At 38.5% G+C, this 24,960-nt stretch overlaps 1 protein-coding gene across 3 annotated transcripts in view; it reads right to left on the bottom strand.

The window, feature by feature from the left end:
* The window catches only part of spon1a (spondin 1a), a 95,531-nt gene that overhangs the window by 50,452 nt on the left and 20,119 nt on the right, over positions 1-24,960 (bottom strand). Inside the window, exons 2-5 of one of the 3 annotated variants that reach the window (XM_082541801.1) lie at positions 8,941-9,040; positions 8,710-8,777; positions 6,074-6,180; positions 1,630-1,763 (exon numbers count right to left, since the gene is read on the bottom strand). In XM_082541801.1, the coding sequence (XP_082397927.1) occupies positions 1,630-1,763; positions 6,074-6,127 (188 nt within the window). In that variant the 5' untranslated portion in view covers positions 6,128-6,180; positions 8,710-8,777; positions 8,941-9,040. Of the gene's footprint in view, positions 1-1,629; positions 1,764-6,073; positions 6,181-7,134; positions 8,008-8,709; positions 8,778-8,940; positions 9,041-24,960 lie in introns of those variants that run through there. The other 2 variants (XM_082541802.1, XM_082541800.1) reach the window with 2 other exon arrangements.

The following is a 24,960-nucleotide window of genomic DNA, read 5'->3' as shown; positions in this document are numbered from 1 at the left end:
CCTTCCCTGATATGGAGAAAATGAAAAACAAATATTTACTCTATACCTGCATTGGTAATGAAACTTGTCTACTCTAAGCTAATCTAAGATAGGAAGGTATCTCACATTGTTATGTTGTTTTCTGCTGTTCAGTGATTATGCCGTATGTGCCTGTTTATGCACAAACGTTTTACTGGAAGTTGTGCAATATAATAACCACCAGTGAACAGCAATGTATCTCCCTCTAAGAGGTTTTTGTGCAGGGACTTTCACATAAAATTTTTACAGAGTTTCACTTTTTATATCAATAAGACTGTACTAGGACAGTCGCTGCATTCGAGCAGAGTGGCATATGCAAAAACCTTGTCATCATTACTGCAGTCAGGGTGAAGAGCAGAGACAAATACCCACTGCCAGCCTGTAATTATGATTTTCACAGACATGTGTTCTGAACAGTAAGCTTCTTACTCTCTCCTTTCCGCATTGTCTATGTGCTGATAGTGCAGCGACATCTCTGCACTTTTAAGTATCTCTTTCAAGGCTGTGCACTCTGTCACACTTTAAACTGTTTCCTTTATCTATTAAGTACCAAATACAATTCAACCATTATCTCCCTTGTAAATAAACAATGATAGATGTAGATCACACACCAGAGAAAGAACATACAAACTGTTAAATAATGCATTTATCAGAAGCCTTCGTGAACCGCACAGACCCTCAGTGCCTTTCCACTTCATGCACTCTCATTATTTCCCCGCAGTGAAGTACAGGATTAATAAATGGATTTCTGTCATGATGTGTCCTCAGCTTAACATGACTAGTCTTCTGTGTTCAAGTAAGCCCAGAGCACTTACAACAGCAAGAAATGAGTGGTGCATATCAGGTATAAAACTACTGAAGGTAATATTTAGTTTATCAAGCCAAATGAAAGGATTTAGTTAAAAAATTAAACTAAAGTCATTGCACTAAATCAATCTCTTTTAAAAATCCTAGTTCTAAATAATCTATATAAAATCGAAAAGCTGCTTACTTGAGACTTGAGGCTACATTTCACTTAGTATACTTGTATAAATATTAATTCATTAGATGTGGACTTGAAATTAAGAGAGAGCAAGAGTGTTGGTAAAAAATATCTTATTTAAATATCTGAAGATATTTATAAAGCTATATTAAGTCAGGCAAAGCACAGTAAGTACAGACAGTTACAGAGTGTCAGATTTGGATTCTGTTTGCGATGGTTGCGGTGTTGTGGGGGTGTGAGTGTAAGTGTGTACACACAGGAGAGAAAGCACACACTGTGCTGTTTATAAAGGTGCTGCTCTGCATTTTTTTAATTATTGCAAAGTTCCTTGTGACAATACAATAACGAAGCATTATGTCTGCCTGCCTCAACGGTGAGTTTCTTGTTCCGGGTACATATTTAAACTGTAGTTGGGACCAATTCTGCTTTGCAGCCTAAACGTGATCAGCCTAGCTTCAGCTTACATGAATCAGTTTCACATGAGTAATACATCTGGAGGATAACCTGCAATTACCCGTATTTTTGACAGAAGGCTGGATATGTAGACTAAATTTGAATATTGTTTTCATTGTTTGAGCTGAGGGCTTGACTCTGCTAAGCAGGCTGACCAGCCGTTGCTGTATACATACTTGAGAAAAACACAACCGGAGCCACTAGGGGGTGCAGTCCAAAACACCTGGATACTGGTCCTTCTGCGAGGAGTGCTCTCTGTCACTGCAGGGGGGCAGTTGGTCATAAACTGTGTTTCCTCTTCATCAATTATCTGTAAAGCATCGACACACAAACACACAAAGAGATCAGTAATGAGTATAAATGCATCAGACAAGAATTGGAAACGCTTGCAGGTAATTTTCTTCTCTTGATGCTGGATCGCACAGATACATTTTGTCGTATCATGATCTCACAAACATAATTAACAGCTGAACTGAGATTAAACACACTTTTTTTGTAAACATGAGTCAATTCAGTGAATCGCGTTAGTCTTACACCATCAGTTATCTGGTCTTTAAACACGCTTTAGTTATTAGAGAACACATTTCCAGCTTTAATAGTTACTGTAATGAGTTTAACAGCATGTTGGCTGAGTGGTTACTGTTGTTGAGGGTCCGTGGTTTAAACCTGTGCTAGATGTTGGCCCAAGACTCTCTTAAAAATAGGTTTTTAATCTTGGGGACTGCATTTTTAGATAGATACATAGATAGCCTTTGTGGGTTCCATGATAGCGTCAAAACACAAAAAAGGAGCAAAACCTTCTTCCACAGAGAAGATATTAAAAGATATTTAAGGAAAAGCTACAGATATCATGGAAAAATGCTCTAAGGCTGACGTGTTTGGATTAAAGAGAAAAGGAACACTTAAAAAACATAGACATGCTCAAAGCTATCTCCCAAGGGTGGTAATGTGGGAGCTTAATGGCTTGATATACATGTCTGATGTGCCTAAACAATTTTTGTTCTCTTACAACAGGACAAATCGTGGCTACAAACTATGCAAGAGCTATTTATAGAAGATGTTGTGAGCAGGTGCTGTTTATAATAAAGTGGCATCAGGATGCCAAACCTACCGACTGTGCTGCATATTTATATATTTTCTGGTAAACAGAAGCAGTAGAACAATCTATTTTACTGAGCGGAGAGATGCTTGTGACAGTTGAAACGAATCAGCAGTTTTGGTTAAAGTAATAAGCTATTGAAGGCTCCACCACCGGGGGGGCTTCTCCTCCCTGAATAGAGGGGGGTCACTATCTATCATGTCAGCCAAGCTCATGTTGGCTCGCCTGGCTGTACGACTAGCAGGCAAATGTTGGCCACTGCAAGTCTCAACCTTGATTCTAGAATTTTTTCTGGCATCAAAGCACAGTGTGAACATCCCTGTGGGTAAGCCAACCGAGCTCATAAAAGCTATGCACACCAGGTGAGGTTTCTTGGCCGAAGCAGAGGCACTGCATGACGTGGGGCACAGGCGGGATGCAGTCACTTTAGCTTTCGCTTCTGATGTCTTCAGGTCATTTAAAAAAAGTCCCCAGACTTGAATTAGGCTGAAGAGTCCAAATCCGTGCTCCCCTCTTTACTCAGCTCCACACCTGAGATATTAAGCACCTGAATGATTTTAACTGTGGGACAGAAAATTAGTTGAGTTGGCTGCATGAGAGAGCACAACCGCTGAGACCAAGGATCTGTTTGATAGGAAGTGACATCCGGGCAGTAAAGGCAGGGAACTTTCTCACTCCATAAAGCTGTCAGCGGAGAATTTCCTTTGTCATTCCACGTTATGAATGAGTTCCCTTTGAAATTGTGTGTGAGAGAGTGTGTTAAGAGTTAGACGGAGAGTCAGAAGGGGAGTCCGGGAGCTTTGTGTGTGTGCATGCCATCCATGTGTATGCAGCCGATCGTGATCTGAAAGATTACACACCCCCTCCCCTCCATGTTCCCATGGTTTCTAACAGGCATTCTGGGCTGCCCTGAATGGACTACACCACATGTTAAAAGCAGAGAAGTCACATGGGACTGCATTGAACACCATCTGCAAAAAGAAGCGACTAATTTGCTGCAAGACAACCTATGATCCTGTTTTTTTACTCCCTCGTTTTCAGATCTTCTGCCAATAGCTTGACAATGGCTGTTAGGAAAACTAACAAAACGGGACATTCCACTGGAAGACTCGAGTTGCGTTTTCTGAGTTTATGCAAGAGTTTTGTGTCAAAGAAAGTGCTTGGTTCTATGCTATGCCCTGGTCAGAGCCAAACATCATTCAGCAACAATCTAAAATAACATAGGGGCTGCAGAAAAGTAGCTGCAAATGGCACAACCGCCACAGAAATTTCAAAACACATCCTGACAATTCCAGCCCACATATAGCCACACAGCCACATGACAATTTGCCTTTTCTTGTCCTATTATCTCACCCTGCTGAGAAGTAATGTCTCATCAGACATCGCCAGCATTCCCTGCTGGTGTACACTCTTGCCAAAAAAACACACACAGACACACAGTGGCAGCTGACCTCCCCAGAGAGCTTAATAAAAGTGCTTTTCATCAAGTCGGGAGCTGTCCTAAGACGGCTGAGATGGGGCACACCAGCAGATTTCAAATGAGCTGTATGTTAAATAAAGCCTAAAGCCTCTGTTGCAGCTTCCTTTTTTTCTTTCTTTTCCTTCAATTCCTTGGGGCTGGTCCACCCAGAGCTCTTTCACAAAGGAGCAATAGTGTGTCTGTGCGCGCATATGTGTATATAGGTTTCTGACATAAGAGACATAAAGTATGAAAGACTGACTGAGCAGGTGATGATAGAGACATATCTCTTTAGACAGCAGTTTATTTTTACTGCTCTGTCACAGACTGCTTGGAAAGACAGGTGATCATCTGCAGCCGTGAAAGAGACCTTAAACTTCTAAAAAACCCGGCAGGAGTCCAATCAAAAGCAGCAGGTCACAGTACTGACACATCTGCTCTTTTTACTTCTAAAGCGAACATCTAAAAGGCAATGATCAAACATCTATCCATTTTATCTATTATTCTCTGTCCACTCAGCACCCATTCATGTGCTGAGGGATGTGAGTGTCATTTAAATGATGCAGTCTCTCCTATATTAACTCCTGACGTTTAGCGCCCCGTCACTCCAAGCCACACTCCGGCATATGTCTGAGGGACGCACTCGAGGCTGGCATTAAAGAAAAACGTCATGAAATCAACTGCAACAACAAATACGAGAGAAAAAAGAACCTTGGTGGTGTTGATGCTGGGTAATGAGTTGTGAGGTGCAGACAGGACAAAAACAATGTGTTCCTGTCTTTATGTCCTGTCATAATCAAGGCTTAGGTTCACAAAGAGTGCCACAGCATTGCAGTAACTGTGATCAGAGCAGCCTGTGCACTGCTGTGTGAACCTCTCTTTGAACCGTAAAGGTTTAGTAAAATAGTGGATTTTTATGTAAGAAACAGTTAAAATGAACACATTTGCAGGAGGCTAAACAGGAGAAAGCCAGACATGCTGTTAAAAGTTCTCAACAGGAATATGGATTTGGCTATGACTAAGACTGAAATGGGTTTTTCTTTATTATTATAGTATATTAATGTGATATAATGGCTTTATTATACGCCTTATTAACTATAATCTAGGATTTTTATGAAATATTTATGAAGCTAAAATCAGTTATTTTCTTGCTGAGTTCTTTCCAAATCCTTTGTGTCATCTTATGCAATCTTTAAATCCTAGACATTTTTTAAACTGCCATCCTAACTGTACACACACACACACAAACATACACACACACACACACACAAACATACACACACACACACACACAAACCTGATAAGGATAAACAGAATAGAATGGATGGATGGATAAATTTTATCACCTTATAGTGTAGTTCCTTTGTATAGTAGTAACACAGACTGCATACAAATTATTGGAAATACACATGAAATTTCATTAACTATCATGTCTTTTCCCTACCACTTGTCTGATCACGCTGCATTACAATTATTTGGCCATTATCACATGTGCATAGCAGCACCAGTTGCCTTGCCTTCTCTTTTTGTCTTTCACACTCTTGGCCCCTCTCTGTTCTCTTCCTCCTCCCTACAGTACTCCAGCTGGACCTTCTTGTATAAAAGGTTAATTACCCTCTCATCTACTTTGTTGTACAGTACATACATACATGCCTACTTTTTGAATAGATGGCTTCTCAAACTCTACACACACCTTCCAGCAGTCAAAGCAAAGCATAGCTCAAGGGAAGATGTGCTGAGAGTAGGCTCCTTTCACATGCTATATCAAGCCTTTTAGAGGAGGTGAGGTGAGAATAATCACACTTTGACACATGTGAAGACAGGAGGGCTGTCTAAGGAAAATATCTGTCTCTCCACTCATGTCATGCACAGTTGTTATGCTAGATGAAGGATGGTATGAAGAGTGCAGGCGTGGCGAAATATGCTGGCTAGTATTAATTTAAAATTTGCTGTGTCCCAATTTAAAAAATAAACATGTTAGACAAATAAGGGGATGGGTTATTAATCAGTGAGAAATTTCTAATCCATAACACACAGCCATATGTGTTGGCTGTTACCATACCTGAAAATTCCCAGCATAGTCCTCGTCTTTGTCACCTTCTGCACCATCCTTCATGGCAATAAGGGTGAACCCTCTGAAGTAGGAGGGGCTGGCTGCAGTCACAGTCACTACATGGAAACAAAAAAATATTAGAAGACAACATCACCTGACAGGGAGCAGCTTAACTACAGTTCTTCTTCCAAATACCTGATTAAAGTGGGTTAAAATACCTGCTTGAGTAGTGTTGTATGTATAAATAATACTATATATTTTAAGCTCAAATATATAAAGGACAAGCTAAAGTTAATGTAATTTGCACATTGCCTTTCTCAGATTGTCAAATTAGCCAGATTATGTTTAGGATGGAATTTCTGCCCATTTTTACAATCAGTCACAACATTAAAGAACGTTGAGTTACTGCAGAAAACTGTAGTTGCTGTACTCGGCAACTTAATTGGTGTCTTTAGATATTAACAAATACTGATTTAAACTGAAGCTAAATCATTCAAACATTTAAAATAATGCAGTTGTCATTTTGATTGCTAAACAAAAAGTAGTTGGAATTAAAGCAGGCAGCAATGATCCAACTGCAGCACAACACATTGTCGGAACCAGAAGGGCAGGAGACTAGAAATCACAGAGCAGATGGCACATGCCCATTTACTGCACCCAAAAACTTTCCTTTTAGGAAAAGAGAGAGAGAGAGAAATCCGGGGCTGGCTTTCAAGAAACTTGTTAAGTATGGAACACAACACCAAAAGCACGCAAGAGTTCATAGAGGGATTTAGCTTTCTCAGAAAAAAGCCTTCTTAAAATTTTGATCATACAAAACTATTTTAGGCACTCTATTTGCTCACAGATGTTCAAATCAGATTTAAAATGATCTCTCGTTAATCTTTTAGTAGTTAAAATACACGTCTGCTTATTGCGATTGTGCGTAATCATCTTAGCGCTCGCCCCGCATCAAAAGTAGATTGTGCAGAAACTTATCTTAAGTTTGCATAGTCTGCTGACTGTGGCTTAGAGGCAATGCACAGGCACAATGGAAAGCAGCGTACTACGCGTATATCGCTAACACCAACCTCTGTATGTGCTCCCTGGGTGATAGCTCTCCGGGTCTCCTTCTACCCGGAGCCGAAACTCGCTGTTGCCCTCTTTCCTATTGCTCTGAGCCCGTAATACCCGACTACAATACCCGTCCGCCCTCCCGCCTCTGTCAGAAGGCTCCTCGGTGAATGCAAACGTATTGCACGCCGCGGTGGAGATGAAGCAAAGCAGGAGCACAAAGCGTGGATGTAGTCCGGTTGCTGTCATTTTGCAGATTTGCGACAGCCAAGTTAATGCGCGGAGGTGAAAGAAATCTTGTCAGAAGAAGAACTGACGTTTGCTTCAGCTTCTCCTTAACGTCAAACCAAGTTGCCAACTGCTGAAGTACACTTCTGCTGCGCTAGGAGGACAGCTCCATCCCGGAGTGAACGGGAGAGAGGAGAAGTGAAGACTGACTGGGATGTGCTCTGCGCTCGCTCTACAAGAACGGCACACCGCGTGAAGCTGGTTAAAGTGAACAGGGTAGCAGGGGTCCGGGGGGGGAAGCCAAGCGCAGAATGAGCGCTGTGTAGCTGTCTCCAGGGGCACAGCTATTTACAAACCGAGTGAGTGATGAACGCAAAACAAGAGAAAAAAAAACCAAAAAAAAACTAATTCTTGTCATTGAACGTTTACGCAGAGGAAACGCATTTAACATAGTTGGACTGAACTCTCGTGCGACGACTGCGTGTGTGCGTGTGGCATCACTTAAGTGTCTTAAGAAAGACATGTGCACCGTGACACAGACAAAGGAAATAACAAAGCATGCTTCACGGTTGTCAAGGTGACTAATTTGGAAAGAAAGAAAGAAAAACTTTAGTCACAAATAGCTTCTCTGTAATTGCATTGCTCTCTATTTTCTTGCAACACAAAAGTTAAATGATAAAAAATTATAATGTTTGTACGTTTGCCTTTTTTAATGCTTGGGACAAAACCCCACACTGTCATTATAAGCAAAACAAGAATAGATATAGATCTTTTCAGCACTTCTCTCTATTGATCCCCCAGTAACATCTGAAAAACATTCACCAAGCAGAAGCAACCCAGCTGTAGTGCCCTAACCTGTTAGCTCCACATAGACAACGATTAATTTTTGATAGCAGGACAGAGTGACCCTATACTTACTACATAGATACATAAATATGTAAAACCCATGGAGCTGTCTGTTGAGATGGCAGTTGGTCATTTAGTTTGGCCACCATTTGGTACAGACTACAGTCATTTAGTGTTTTGCTCAAACCCACCACAACAATATTTTTAATTAATTACACAACAGCAAAATGTTCCTACACAAAATTGTAGTGCTCTACATATCCAGTTTTCTTGCAATTCTTAGGATAAAGTACATTGGACTACAGGTTTGTATTGAATACCAGACTGATTTGTTAATTCTGATTGAAACTCAGCTGTTTCTTTTGTCTGTATTCTTTTATTTTTACTTGCTATATCCATACTCCTGCTCACTTTTTACACTTTTAGTTCAAATGAATAAGCTTAAAGTCAGTGCAGAACTGCTATGGTAATCATTTACAGGTATTCTTCTATTGATTTATTGGTTAAGCATTTAATACCTCCGAAAACAAATCCTCAACCGCAGAAGCGCTTCACTGCTTTAATTCTGGGTTTTCTCTGCCATTTCCTGAAGAAAAACAGAAAAAAAGAAACACTGAAATGAGTGCTAGTCTGAAAAACATAGACACATAGCTTATAATTTTTTAATTCATCTTCTGGTTTGTTGTATTTTGACCTCATGTGTCTCAATAACAGGCTGAGAAATAAAATATTTTCTTCTGATAACTTACTGCCTCCGTCTCTTGTTATCTTCTTCACCTTCTTTTCTGCCCTTTTTGCTCCTGTGCCTTTTTTTCATCCAAAGCATATCTGTTTCAGGCAGTTCTCAGGCTTTGAAATAAAAACATGACAATGACACCACTGGATGATAAAAAGTGAAGACTTGATGTAATCCCTCTGTTTCTTTGCTTCTTAATCTTTCTCGGGTGGTATAGGCTATATTTTATCATTTGTGACATTTTTCTTGCAACACCCCAGAGTTTATTTTAGACTTCAGAGGGGTCAGCAGGCATGTAATGGGCATGCAACCGTTTCTGATAGGCACTGACAAATGGAGAGTGGCTATGCTCTGTGCATTTACTGCTGTGTTGATGGATGGATGATGGGGAAGGAAAGGAACAGAGTTTAGATAGCAGAACAGTAAACCAGCAGGTGTGATGAAAGCATTTTGTCTCGTTGCCCTGCTGAGCAGAATCTCTTCCTTACTTTCAGAGCCAAGGTTATTCACTGCCTTTTACAAAATTTAATGTGGATGAGAACATGATTTGCACAATCATTACATCCCATCTGTTCATGCAATTCAAATCTTTGCACTTGGCACACAACTGTACAGTAGTTTGCAAAGGTCTTGAGTCGCCCCTAATTTCTTTATATTTTGCTAAGAATATTGAAAATAGGTAAACATCTGCAAACATACATAAAAATATAGTATATAAGGCAAAGACATTGTTTTTACAATTCCAGTGAGCTTGAAAAACAATATTTTGTATGACCACCTTTGTTCTTCAACATATCTTGAACTCTCTTAGGCAAGGGTTCTTTTATTATATTTAAGTAGTCTTCAGAAATAGTTTGTCGGAATTCTTGAAGGACATTCAAAGCTCTTCTTTGGATGTTGGCTGGCTTTTATTCTGCTCTCTGTCAAGATAATCCTATCCTATATGATCCTATGATGCTTCAGTAATATTTAGATGCGGGCTTTGGGGAGACCAGCCCATGACTGACAGTGTTCTATTGTGTGTTTTTCTGTTCAGTACTTTTTCTGCAGTATGTTTGGGATCACTGTCATGCTGAAAAATAAAGCAGTTACCAATCAGATGCTTTATAGATGGTATTGCATGATATCACATGAGATACTTTACTATGTTTATGATTCTATCAAGTTTGACAAGATCCCCAAAGACACGGTGAATCACCCCAAGCCATGACTAAGCCTCTACTGTGTTTTACAGATGGCTGTAAACACAATTTTTTGGATTCATTACTCTGTATAACCCCTTTTCACAGATATTTACTTCTTGTGTAATATCTCTGCCTTTTCTCCCTGCTTGCTTTCCTTAAGAATGGGGTATTGACAGCCACTCTTCCACTGAGACCATTTCCAATGTGGCTTCAATGGACAGTAGATGGATCAACTGAAGGGCCAGACATCGGCGGAACTTTGTGCTGAACACCTGGGGGGGGGGGGGGGGTCAAGATCTCTGTCTAAGTAAATAAATACATCTGGGTAAATTCCCAGATGATTAAACATGCAGCTATTTTGCTGGTAATACCTGAAATGAGTAAAGAAAACCAACAGCCTATTTATGAAAGATAATTCATCATTTTATTGGGGGGGTTATATTGGTCAGTCTGATTATTTGGGGGGGGGGGGGGGGGGGGGGGGGGGTGGTCATAACCCCCCTAATTGTGAGTCAACAAAGAGTCTGGACTTGTTGAATATGGATTTCTATATAGGTGACTTTTATTTTGGTTTGCAGTCTGGCTTTTCTAGTCTCTAAAGCAAATCTCTTTGTGTTTTTGTTTTATAAAGTACATGTAGCTTTTAATCAGACCAGGGATGTTATGCCTTAAATAACCACACGAGTTAATAGAAGCCGAGTGATGCAATTGAATGAGTAATGAACTGTCAGACCTTCAGCAGTTATTCTTTAGTTGCCCTTGAGTGGGACACTTAGCCACAAAAAGCTTCAAGAGAGCCAGTCATTCAAAAGCAACAGCAGGAAACTGTGAATGTGCTACTAGCAAGTTACTAACAGGTATGTCGGTGTGCAACTAGTGATGCAAAATATAGAAATGTTGAAAACGGCCTTTGTTCTTGGTAACAATTTTTGGACAAGAACAGATGTCATTACTTTTTCTTGTATTACTAAATTTGTGTTCAGTTGGATGGCACAAAAGTAAATGAAATAACACAACATTTGTCTAGTCTACATGTTGGATGGACAGAACTATGTGAAGAGAAATGTAAAAAAACAAATAATTTTGACTGATCACAGTTGTGCACATGATTTATTGGAAAGGCCTAATATGGGCAAAGAAGAAAGGGGATAGTTTTTAAGGATTCATGACTTCAAGTTAAAATCATTCGATCTGTTGAACAGAACACATGTGGCGTGTGGATGTGGTGTTATCAGCACACAAGAGTGTTGCTGTTGGTCTAGACACCCACTGCGTGGTTTCCTCTAAAGTGACGCCATGGTCTGCTGGTTGCTTGTGAAGTGGTTTCATCAACTGCCACATCTAAGGCATCAAATCTTAGGACAGTTTTCTAACAGCTGGTCTGAAAAAAACAGATCCTATCTTTTCTGGCTGTCATTTAAAGCTGCCATTTTGGCTTATCTATTTTTTTCCTTTTTTTTTTTGACATACAAGAAATTTTTTTACTTGGGCAATATGTAAGGCATTTGTCATTTTTCAAGTCCATAGGAAAACAAGTCTACCACTCATTTCCACTATGGCATCAGTAAACACTTTCATCGGTTTATAGTCTTAAACACCCTTTAATTCAATTTAATTCAATAGTTTCGAGTTATTGCAATAAGATAAGTCCACTAGCTGCTTGTAATAGCTTTACTTTTCACATTTCCCCAAAAAGTATCAAATATTCTTCTTGAGTTTCTTTTTTTTTTCATTCCATGTCTGCTTGTGTAGGTGAAAAATTCAAGATACTGCTCACGGATTTAAGGAAGAGTGTGGTGATATAAGTGCCGTCTATCATCACGGGCAAAATCTCATCATTATACTCTTTCTCCACACACCTCTTATTTTCTCTACCGCCTTTGAAAAAAAAAATCCCCTGTGCTTTGTTATTTTCTAAGAGGAATAGAGGTCAAGAGGGAAAATGAAATTAGGCTCTCATTTGAACATGGTGGAGCAGGAGAGTGTGCTCATTAAACAGCCAAACCCCCTGCTGCAAAGTCATTAAGGCCATATTTACCATGCAACAGCAGTATGTGCAGAAAACCTAAGATTTACCATGTTGTTTCCACTTAATTTGAAGGAGAAAAAGAGGTAGCTACAGAATAATGCTAGAAAAGAGAAGGAAAACAAATATGAAAGTCACAAAATTGTATCATTAAATGTTGATTATAGTAATAGATATACAGTTCAGACATTATTACTGTGTACATTGAGTTGAGAGGCAGAGGCATTCACATAGAAATGACCCCTTGATGTACAGTAGTATGCATAATGACTGCAACTGTAATGTCACTCAGCTCAGTTCAGCAACCTTGGTCTGGAGATAGAGTTAATGTCTTTATTTCCACCATGGCTTCATGCATTCAGACCCCCATCTACAGCTTTGGAGGTAATGCATTTTGATGTCCCTCTAAAAGCCTGAGTGAAACATGTGCTGTTGGGAGACCAGCAAGCGTACAGGGGCTATCACAAATGATTACATTCAGCCAGAGGGTGACGGGGACCGCCAGGTGCTGGGGCTTGTTGAAGCATTACTTATTGAATCCTGTCTTTAACGCTAAGGAGACTCAGGCCATATCTAAAAGGCTTCGAGGAAATCACACAAAATGTCAGAAACTATTACATGTCAGCTTCTGAAACACGAATACCTTGGCCAAAGTTTGCCACAAGTTATATACAGGAGCTGTTGAAGACTTGTTGACTGGGGACCTAGCATAAATGTCTTTGGACAATCCCCAAAAGTTCATTGTGTTCATCTGGACATAGTGTTTTCAGTTTAAGAAATGTTTCGATATTTTTACAGGTGATTTACCAAATCGGGTCTAAAAAAGCTAAACACAGGCACAGTCAGTTAATTTCAAAATCAAGCACAAAAAATAAGACTTTTTTTTTCTACATTAACTATCACTACAATTAGTACTAAACTTCACACTGCAAACCTTAGAAAATTATGTCACATGCTTCCTTTACATATTATTCTTCTTATATTTTGCACCTTCAGAAATGAACTCCCAGAAATACCAGTATATACCTACAAGACTGTCAGTCACAAAAATCTCTGAATTTCCACCTCTTACACACAATCTTGTCACTTTGTTCTCTTTGCACTTTATTAATGTCAAAATCAAGTTTACACTGGTACAATACATTACTAAATCTGGCCCAAACCCTCCTAAACAGAATATGACCAATATGAGGACAGATTTCAATATTGTAAACTCAGTCTCAGGCAGCCTGAATCTACAGAGAACCTTTTTCATTTACTCCAAGATGTTCAGAGCAATGTTCAGTAAAAAGCATTAAACTGTTCTTAAAACACAGGGGGATGTGTTTGAATGTAGCTGGAGTGGCACAATGGTGATAGGCTTGATCCTCACCACTCGAGCAATGTAAATTTGTTGTAAAGGCCAACACATTATAGATAGCTCTGACAGTGAAACAGTCTGTTTTCATACTCCACAGCTTCCTCCATTTGACTTTTTGCCACTCTGTGCCACATCACCTCATCTGGCAGCCTTCTTGGGAGGCTGCCATGGTACATCTGACTGCTTCCCCTAGGCCAATATTTTCCCAATTTTTTTTTAGGGGACCCACTTTTTAAAAAGGAAAAATGCAGTCTAACTAAGGGAGGATTCAGGGTCACCTAACCCAACCCTAACTATATGCTTTATCAAAAAGGAAAGTTTTAATCCTCATCTTTAAAGTAGAGAGGCTTTCTGCCTCCCAAATCAATTCAAACTGAAAACTGGTTCCACACAAGAGGGGCCTGAAAGCTGAAGATGCTCTGCCTCCCATTCTACTTTTAAATACTATAGGAACCACAAGTAATCCTGCAGTCTGAGAGCAAAGTGCTCTAATGGGGTGGTGTGGTACTATAAGGTCATTTAAATAAGATGTGGTGTGATTTTTCAAGACCTTGTATGTGAGGAGCAGGATTTTAAATTCAATTCTGGATTTAACAGTCAATGAAGAGAAGCCAGTACATGCTATGCTCTTGCTGTCTGTCAGTACTTTTACACCAGCATTTTGAATCAACTGAAGGCTTTTCAGGGAGTTTTAGGATATCCTGATAATAACAAATTACAGTAGTCCTGCTTAGAAGTAATAAATGCATGAACTAGTTTTTCAGCGTCACTTGGAGACAGGATGTTTCTAATTTTAGAGATATTGTGCAAATGGAAGAAAGCAGTCCTACATATTTGTTTAATATGAGCATTGAAGGAAATATCCACAAAAATGACTCCATGATTCCTCACAGTGTCACAGAAGGCCAAGGTAACATCACCCAGAGTAAGCACCTGCTTAGATACCACATTTCTAAGATTTTTAAAGCCAAGTACAATAACCTCAGTTTTATCTGCATTTAGATGCAGAAAATTAGAGGTCGTCCAGGTCTTTATGTCTTTAAGACAGTCCTGCAGTTTAACTAATTGGTGTGTGTTATCTGGATTCATGGACAGATAACGTGGGTGTCATAGTGAAATTGTAAGCTATGCCTTCTAATGATACTGCCTAAGGGAGGCATGTAATAGTGTAAAAAAAAAAATGGTCCTATTACAGAACCCTGTGGAACTCCATATTTAACCTTAGTATGTGACGAGGACTCTCCATTTCCATGAACAAATTGGAGTCTATTAGATGGATACGATTTAAACCACTGTACCCATGTCTATTGGAAACTCTACTTCCAATAGACATGGGTTCTACACAGCATGTTTATCTGGATTTAATCATTAGTTATTATTAATCTCTGGCTCTCTTCCACAGCACGTCTTTGTCCTGTTTTCCTCCCCTCCCCAGCCAGTCACGGCAGATGGCTGCCCCTCCCTGAGCCTGGTTCTGCTTGAGATTTCTTCTTCTTAAAAGAGACTGTTTTTTTTCCTTCCCACTGTCATCAAGAGCTTGCTCAGAGGGGGTCATCCAATTGTTGGGGTTTTCCCTGGATTATTGTCTTTACCTTTACCTTGAATTATAAAGCACCTCAACGGCAACTGTTGTTATGATTTGGTTTGATATAAATTAAACTGAGTTGAAGTGAATTAAATCGTGTAGTCTTCTTCTTCTATTCAGATAAATTTTTCAAGGAATTGTGAGTTTATTCACATTTATCATCATCATACTACACTAATGACACTCTCCTGGGGTCTTAATCACCACTCCGAACTCATCCATCTTTCCCAAGGACCCCACATTTCTCATGACGATAGCTGGAACAGATGCTTTAAATCTCTTTCTCTTAGTTCTACGCTTAGTTCCAGTACTCTATCCCCATTGTTGATTTCATAGGTCCTCGGAGATCTATTCACTATTCAACACTATCAGCTGGTTCTATGTGTAAACAATGCAGCACTCCAATTACAAAAAAAAGAAAGTAAGCAAGAAAAAAGATGCTTAAAGTAACAAAGTCACAAACCTATTACTAAGTGACAATAATTGGGTGAGTGATTTAGAAAACATGTATTAGAAAATACATTTCATGAAGTGAACATGATCCAAAACACTACCATCTTCTTTGGGACAAAACTAAGTTAAGATGGAATGAGATAAATTGGAAAACCTTTGGGGGGTCAGAGGAATTTAAATTCAAAATAGTTTTTAAAAGAAATGGAAGTTTTGGAAGAAATGTATTCCTCTGGAATAAAGAGGTAAGGAACCACTTCAGATTTCAGTTGAGGTGATATGGGGGTGCTTCAGTGCCAATGGAATTGGTGTCCAGGCCAATTGAAAACATTTTGAGCCTCATGAAACAAAAAAATCTCATAAAGAAAACCCATGACTGTTGAGCAGCACTGTTAAAAGAAAAGGTGATGCTACACAGTGGTAAACATGGGGCTATCCTAATTTTATAAAAAGCCTGTTGATGCCATAAATTATTTCTCAAAATGGCAAATTTTCTCAATGTAAACATTTATTGCCACATAAAATATGGGTTTGTGAGATTTGCATATCGTTGCATCATTATTTTTTCTAAATTGGGGTTGTATCTTTCAGTGGCCGTTGGATATATTATACATAAAAATTGAAATACAAGACATCCAACTGTGCGGTCTGCTTTAAATGTCACATTAACGTCTATCCTGTCAGTGCTGTGGCATTCTCCAAAGTCCCTTTGTGTAGCAAACTCATCTTTCAAAATATTTTTGTACAATAGTTTGTCAGTAGAGAATCTCAGTTCATTATCTATCATATTTTCCAATAAAACTAACGGCACATTAGTAGATTTCATGAACCTGATATGAATACTTGTTTATGATACTATTTTGTTAGCAGCATTTTCAAAGAGACTTTGACCTTTTCGCAAGCTCAGTCTTCCACTTGTTCCTGACCTTTGGCTGGGAAACCACACGTGTTAGCTGAAGATGCTCATGTTCTCTCTTCTCAAATGTCATGCCCAGAAGCACTGCAGGTCTGTATCTCTTATCTAAACACTGCCTATTTTGTTACCACTTAAAAATCATGTTAGGATGCAAACTCATTTAAAAGGGTACCAAACGGTCTTGTACTATATGCTTATAATTGACAAACCAGTTATTACTTGATAAGATGAGTATTGCTCCTCAGTGCAAGGGCTGATTTGATCTTTAAAAAAAAAAAAGGGGGGGGGGGGGGGGGCTACCAGACCAAATGTATTCATACATATAGCAAGACATTCAGAAAAGACTTCAGCAAAATTTCCTCAAGCAGAATATTGTATTGTTTTATCTTCTGATTTCTATTTTTACACAAATATAATCAAATAATCTATGTGTATGGCAAAGACAAAGACATAGCTAATAATATCCAATATTATGCAATATCTAAAAAAAATTTCGGTGATGTTTAGACAGTTTAAGACAGATTGATTTCTATAAACTCTCTTCTCCAAAACAGGTAATACAGACACCTGTTCAGCACTGGACACATCTGACAATGTTTGACAATTAAAACATGTAGGCGTGGGAAGCTCAGTAGGTAGAGTGGTTGGTCCATGATTGGAAGGCCATGGGGCAAAAAGTTAATCAAAAGTTAAATATATCCATTGCACAAATATCATACATGATCATATTTTTCATATATAACATCTCAATGAACCAGTGTACTCGCGTGGGTAATTTCTAACTAAACCATTTTTGTTATGGCCTTTTTACTCGCATCCACCAGTATCCTAAAACATATACATGTTCGGAAGGCCTTAGAGCACATGTGTCGAACTCCAGGCCTTGAGGGCCGGTGTCCTGCAGGTTTTAGATGTGTCCTTGATCCAACACGGCTGATTCAAATTGCTAAATTACCTCCTCAACATGTCTTGTAGTTCTCCAGAAACCTGCTAATAAACTAATCATGTGATTCAGGTGTGTTGACCCAGGGTGATATCTAAAGCTTGCAGGACACTGGCCCTCAAGGCCTGGAGTTCGACACCCCTGCCTTAGAGCTATGGTAGCACCATCTCATTATAGAAAGATCACTACTGAACTAGTACATAACCCATAACAAAAACAAAAACTGAGTTGTAGACCCAGGACCATGACAGAGCAATTACATTATAGCACAAAGAGAATGGTATGGACTGGGTAGGTACAACAATATGTCATCTGCAAATAACACAATTTTTTGTTCTCTTTAATACATGACTCTATGTAAGTTAAGCATTATCAGTAGATCTAGAAGCACTGTGAAAGGATAGATATAATATATAAAAAGATCTATAATATATCAAGAAATAGCATTCTAAAATTAGGAGACTGCTGATAGTTTTTCCTGTGTATCACAGATATATCAGGGTTTGGGAAGAATGGCTAAATGTTGCTGAATCCCTTCAATGACTAGTGTCCAGCTGGACCTTTCTTCTTCTTACCTATATTCTCTGTCTATGTGAACAATACAGATTTATTAGGTCCTATTAAACTTTTTAAAGTACATATTCACGTTTTGTAGTATGTTTTAACAATGACAGACATTGAATCTCTCTCATTGAGCTGAGTGCTTCAGAGATGAAAGTGTGGAAAAACAGAATGCTAAAAGCCAAATAATTGCACATAAGTGCCTTTGAAATAGGCCAGTTTCTTTTGGGGTCAGAAAACCTTCATTAATAACATCCATATCCAGCATATACATATTCCATTTTATTCATTGCACAGCACTCAAAAAACAGCGTGTGATAGTGAAAAAGAGACAGTAAAAAGAAAAATGACTGAAGTCTGAATAGATCTGCTAAACAACACCAAATAACAGATAATGATTATAATACATTCAGACTGAGTGCAAGACTCAGAGAGTTTGGGCCTGACATCTCACTGTAAACACAACTGTCCTATTAAGTAAGATAAAGCACTTGCATCAGCTTCATTCTTTCATTGTTGCAGAAGCTTAAAATTTTGTATCATGCCAAGAAGTAACTTTTGTTAGACTGAACTATTGTAATGTGATTGAGGCATAAAGGCAATGATTTACAACAAAATGTTGGTGAACGTTTAATTAAACGGGAATAGAAAAGTACTTCATTCTCTTCTCGTTCCTTACACACTTCTTGGCTCATTACATACATATCCTTTAAGACATTAAATGGACAAACATCATCTTAAGTGAAAACCTTGTGATGTTATTTTTAATGCTAGCCACAGCAGAAGAAAATGTAATCCCTCCTCCTCTGTGTTCCATCTTCCTTCCATGTATACCTGTAGACATTAACTAGGTCTCACAATCAAACAATTTATCCTTTCACAGACAATCCACACTAGTCATTGTCCAATACAAATTGTCAGACATTAAAGCTACGGGGCTGCAGGCACTCTCTATCCTGAGATGAGCACACACCCATCCACTTGCCAGCACTACACCGCAGTCACCCAAACACACTCAAACATACATGCACATACGCTAAAAGACACACTTTCATACCACCCTCCAGACAATAAACTGATGCATTTCTCTCTAACATGTACATTCTAATATAGATTTGGGTAGCTCTCAGTCTAAGGGATCATCACAACAGCGAGGCATTACTTGCTTGTTTTCTCTCATCACACAATCAACTCCCCCAAACCCCAGTACCTTCACATGAAACCACTCTTCCCATTCCCTACTTCCCAATATAATCTCCGCCTCAGGTGTTACTCATCACTGCCTGGCACGTTGGGAGGTGTGTTTCAAAAGAATATGGACAAAAGAAGCGCATGGTGCATGTGTCTGTCGCTGATACGTAACTGCAGTAGGAGTTTAAGGCCCCAGAAGATGCCACGGGCAGTGTGTTGACAGCCTTCTAACACATGCTGACTGATGATAGTCAAGACAGTTGGGTAAAACGATAGTAGGAATTGTTTTAAAAAAGAAAAAGGCTATAACTGCGATATTCCTTCTATCAGTCCTGTAAAATTAGATTATCATTTCTATGAAGTAGCCTTTTTTTGAACAACCTTCAATGCCTGAAATTTGTGAGAGCAGAAACGTCCGTTTGTTTCACGCAAAGATAAGTCTGTGTGAAAGAAAAAAGATTTTTCTGTGCTGAAGGGTTACTATGAGTGGATTGATAGTATAATATTACAAGACAAAAAATAAATAGAGAGAAAAACAAGACACAGAAAGACAAAAAGACAATCTTAGGACTAATTTCATATTGCAGGCACCTTTTGTTTAAAATGACTCCTTTGGGTACAGATGTTGTCATAACTGCAAAGAGAGCAGGTGTGACAGAAATCTGAGATAGCAGCAGATGTTTCAGTCACTTCACTAAAGATATAGGCTTACATAGCATCACAGTCTGATGCAGGCTTGCAGGCACTAAATAGAAACATAGAGCAAGAGAGGCAACGAGGCGAAAATGGAAGGGGAAGTGGGGAGGAGTGGGGTTGGCCATTTCAAACCACACTAATGTAGTGGTATAAATCCTGCAACAGAGGTGGATAAGCTTACATAAGGGTCGCTCCCAGTGTGGAAATTATCATTTTTAGACCAAATATTAAAATCAACAATAGTAAACACTGAGACTATCCACATGCAGGGAACATAACTTTATTTGTGATTTGGAGGTAACTACACTGTTATTTCCCACACTTCTCATGAAGGCATAAATGTATATAGCACGGTCCTTTCTGTTATACCATTGCTTAGTTCAAAACTGGTAGATTTAAAAGGTTTGCAACGATTCACAACTTTTGCAGACTGGCACGGATGCGAATGATGAATTTGGATGCTTGTTGCTTAACAGTTCTCAATAGCTCTTTGTTTGAGTCAGGCTCTGGCCACAGTTGAGGCCCACTCAGCTCCAGTGTGCTTTCCTACACCTGAATACTAATGAAGTACTTGTGATCTTAACCTGACTTTGACTTTAGCAAGGAGGAGACAATGTCAAGCACTCTATTGGTCTGAGGTAGAGACTTGAATGAGGCTGTCTGATACAGGGCTGCAGACGATCAGAAACAGAAACAGTACAGGGCGAGTTGACGTGAACGAGTGGAGAATGTCAGGCTGCAATGAATCGATGCAATGCACCGATTCTGTTGTGGCTTTAATGATTATGTAATGATTCATTTTTATTATTTTTATTATCTCCATGAATAGTTCAGCGGACACCACTTGATCCTCTATGTACTCCAGCAGCAATTAAACTTGTGTTTTCTATTTGAATTACAATAAAAACAAGTGGGAGAGAGGGGAGTTTGGAAAGTACTAGATTCTGAACCGCAAGTGTGTAGAGCTGACTGATCCCCTAGAGACTGGAGGCGTAGAGCTCTATGGGGAACATTTGTGATGTTTTGCAACTGGAAACAGGAAAAATGTAGGCCTATCAGGGATCAGAGGAGGCTGAAGCACACTATGAGGAATATAAAAAAAAAAAGAGTAAATCTCCCACTCCTGGCTTTATCTCTGTGTGTTTGTCCATTTGTGTGTTGCTTAGAAACATACCAGAATCTCTTTTAACATGGTCTTTTGACGTGGATGTCAGCTGTTGGCCATGCTGACTCCCACTCACTTTTACTGCACTCTAGAGTATGCTTTATACTCAGCGTTTGATTGAACAAATCGTGATTAACGGTTAGTGCCAGTACTTTCCAGTTTAAACAAAGCACAGTAAAACATTCGGTGTGAAGCGTAATACTTATCCTAAAACTTTGAAGCCTAAAATGTAACACAACCAAAGAAAAACACAGTTGATATTGATTCAAATAAAATTAGAAGTTCATATCAAATGACTACAAAACCAACGCAAACCTCTTAAATGCATAATGGGAGCAGAATTTTAGGTAACAAAATAGTCACACTGCGTTGTGAGCTGTGGATTATAGCAGCATGAACTACAAGTTCTTGTTTGTTTACCAACTTAGCACTGATCTATAAATCATTCAAGCATAAAAAAGGCAGCTAACTATGTTAGGTTAAAAGTGTGTTATGGCTGCATATAACAGAAAACTTAGCAAAGAACTTAAATTGTATCTTAAAGTAAAGCATCTGATTGGCCACAGCCTCATTTTCCAGCATGAATGGAACGTCCTAAGAAAAAGAAGGTTGTAGAACTATTCCTGAAGACTACTTAAGACTAATTATTTATTTACAAGAAAGCTTGCTTAACAAGGACAAGCTATGTTGAGGAATAAAGGTGGTCATACAAAATATTGACTGTATAAACCCTCTTTTTGCATTATATACAATGTCCATGTATGTTTGCAGATATTTTAATTAACCTCTGCTCCCTTTCCTCAGTTTCCTAGCAATATCCATGTATATAGAAATGAGGGCTGGCTCTAAAGGATCTGTGAGCTTTAATGTAGTGCAAGAGAAACACTGCAGCAGGATAAGCAATCACACTCTTGTCTCACATGACATTTGATCTTGTTTTTCTTTGTCTCCCACCAGCATCTAACAATGTTTTTATGATGCATCTGGAAAACTGGAATATGTGATTTTATAAAAGAAATTATACTTTTCAAGCAAAGCCAGCATAAATTGGAAGAGGAAAAACTGTAGGAGTTCTTTGAAGAAAAGAAAATCTATCCAAACTAATTAAGGAACCGACTAGAATAATACCATCCTCTCAAACAAAGATTGATTAATCAGCGCAATAGGCGGGTGAGACTAGAAAAAACACATAACTCAATCGCTGTTCATAATTTGATACTATCAAATAAAAACCTCATTACATCTAATAAACTCAGTAAGTTCCCAAATCTCCTCTGAAATTGGAGAATAACTGTGCCCTGGAATAATGCATAAAAAAGATCAGCAGCGAACTGATTTAAGAAAAGAAAAAAAACATCATAGTTCTCAACATTTAACCAACACCATAAACTTAGAGAGGAAATTGGATTCAAACATGGTCTCTGATACAGAAGTCCTAATTTTATTCAAAAACCTATTAATGTGATGCATGGGGCAGTTTCAAATTATTATTTTGCTAAAACAAAGGTAAATGAAAGAAATACAAGCATTTCACAGAGCAGAGGGAAAAGCTCAAAGGAAATTTCTTGATGTGTGACAGACCATGCAGTCTTTAGGCAAAGGGCTTCCTCAGCACAGACCACCAAGCGAGGGCACAGAAACGTACCAACTCCATATGACAAATGAGCTCATATAGGCTTTTAACCTTATGAAAATCATTCCTTAACTAAATTCAAAGCCCATCCACCAAGCATCTATGAATCTATTTATTCTCAATCCAAGTCCTCCCTTCTAACAGTTCATCTTTTTTCATCTTTATTTAAATCTACAAGTAAAATGACACTATTGAGTTTTAAAAGATTATCTTTTGAAAGTTTGTTCTGGGGCCAGATAGGCAGCATTTACAACAAAGTCTGCACAAGGTCAGGAAGAACACACAAACTTCACAGAGAAAGGCAGCATCAGAAAAATGATGTGTGGCTCTCTTCAATTTCACTACATTGATGTCATTGAAAATCTACCAAAATAAAAGAGAAATAATTTTTGTATTGAACAGCAAAATATGATTAAACTGACAAAAGTCAGAGTCACGTAAAGCGCTGCATCCCAGTCTACCTAATAAATCATCGACAGAAGAAGCAAGATAAATGTAATCCCAGTGGAAGGAGATTTTAATTACACCTATCTGCTGCATCACTTTCTCCCCATCCCATTCATTCATTGTCTTTCAAATAATGTGTCTCATCAGTGCTGACAAAATCATTCTCCATCAAACAAGGAAGAACAGCATGTCCTTTTATAGCAGCGATGTAATTTTCTGTGCTGCTGAAGAATGGTTTTTCTTTCAATCTTTGGAAACTGAAATTGTGTTATATACAGAAACTTGTAGTGAGTATAGAATGGCAACCTTGGAGATAATTAATAAAATCAGCTGGTTTTTAGTAAGTCTTTGAGCTGACTGTCCAACAAAATGCTTTTATCTAACTATCACATAATATGTAAATTGAAGTAGGATACCTTCTGATTTTAAGCAAGTTTTACCAATTAGCAGGTAACTGGAAACTGGGTAAAAAATATGACTTTTAAAACTATTTTTCCGCACCATCTTTGTTTAGTTGTATTCAGGATTATTTGAGTGCAGTGTCTCTCACTTATATTGCCTCTGCTTAACAGAACTCATCTTGGAGATGGCATCATTGTGAAACATCCACAAAATCTATTATTCACACCTTTGAGGAGTGCAAGCAAAACTTTCATGAAAGGTGTAATATTATTTGACTGGTATACTGCTAGTTGGACATAACACCAATAGTGTCTGGGATAGAGCTAGACCTTAGAAATCTAAAGAGGACTGGTTTTTCATATGCAGCAAAGAAGTCCATCTCTCTCAGCAGGTTGATGATAAACCACAAGAACAACAATGCACATACGCAAGCAGCTCATTTCAGGTGCTGCTCATTCACACCCTGACAAGATAAATGTAGAGATGAGCCTTCAGCAAGAGAGCAACACCTTGAGCCAGTGGGGCAGTGTTGGTGACTGCTTTTTCCCAAAAAAGTCACGAAGCACTTAAGCTATTAAAGTGCCAGAGGTTTTAAAATGCTATAATTATATTATAAATTTTTATATGACATACAAAAAGCAATGCTTGAACTGATTTATTGCTACTATGTTGTAAACTGATAAACGCGTTGTTAAAACAAGACTGTGATATTTTTAAGAGCCGTTTTATGACATCACTTTGTAATTCATGTTTAAGCTTGTTTTAGTGCCTTGTGTTAAAAGGCATTCTTTATTTTACATGACGCTTAGTGTTTTAAAACTACAAGACTATTTCTTTTAAAAAATATTCTTTTATGAACTACTCTTCGTTAAACTTTGTCACAGTCTTTAGATTTGGATCCTTCAGTTTTGGATTCTTGCTTTGAGATCAAGTTTGGTTAACTTTATTGCTATTTTCAAAAACGTTATATTTTTCATTTTGATATTCAGTGTTATTCCTTAACTTTGTTGGTATGACAATGCTGACTGTCAGTTTCGTGTTTTTGGTTTCTGCTGTTCTTCCTCTTGTTGTTGTTATTTTTTTCCAGTGTTTTTCTTTTCCTCTGTTTTGTCTGCACCTGTCCTTCTGTGTTCCCCCTACATTAACTCATTCATGTTTTTCTTTTCTTTTCTTCCATATTCCAGTGTCTCCTTGTTTCAGTACTGTCAATTAGTTGCAGTGGATTTGGCTTCCTTCCTGTCTATTCCTCCTCACCTGATACTGCACCTGTGTAACCCCCATCTGTAACAAATTTCCAATTACGCCTCTGGATCTGTAAATGTGTAGTTCTGTGTTCCTCAAGTCATGTGTTTACTTGTGCACAATCCTTTTTGTTCCTTTCAGATTTAGTCTGCCTTGTTCTTCTTTTTCGATTAAGGTTGTTTTTTGTTTTGAATTTTTTTTACTTGTCAGCATTTGTTTCCTCATTTCAGTG

This window comes from Aulonocara stuartgranti (assembly GCF_965226115.1).
Source record: "Aulonocara stuartgranti genome assembly, chromosome: 1".
Lineage (NCBI taxonomy): Eukaryota > Metazoa > Chordata > Actinopteri > Cichliformes > Cichlidae > Aulonocara > Aulonocara stuartgranti.
This window is presented reverse-complemented; position numbering and strand designations above follow the sequence as displayed.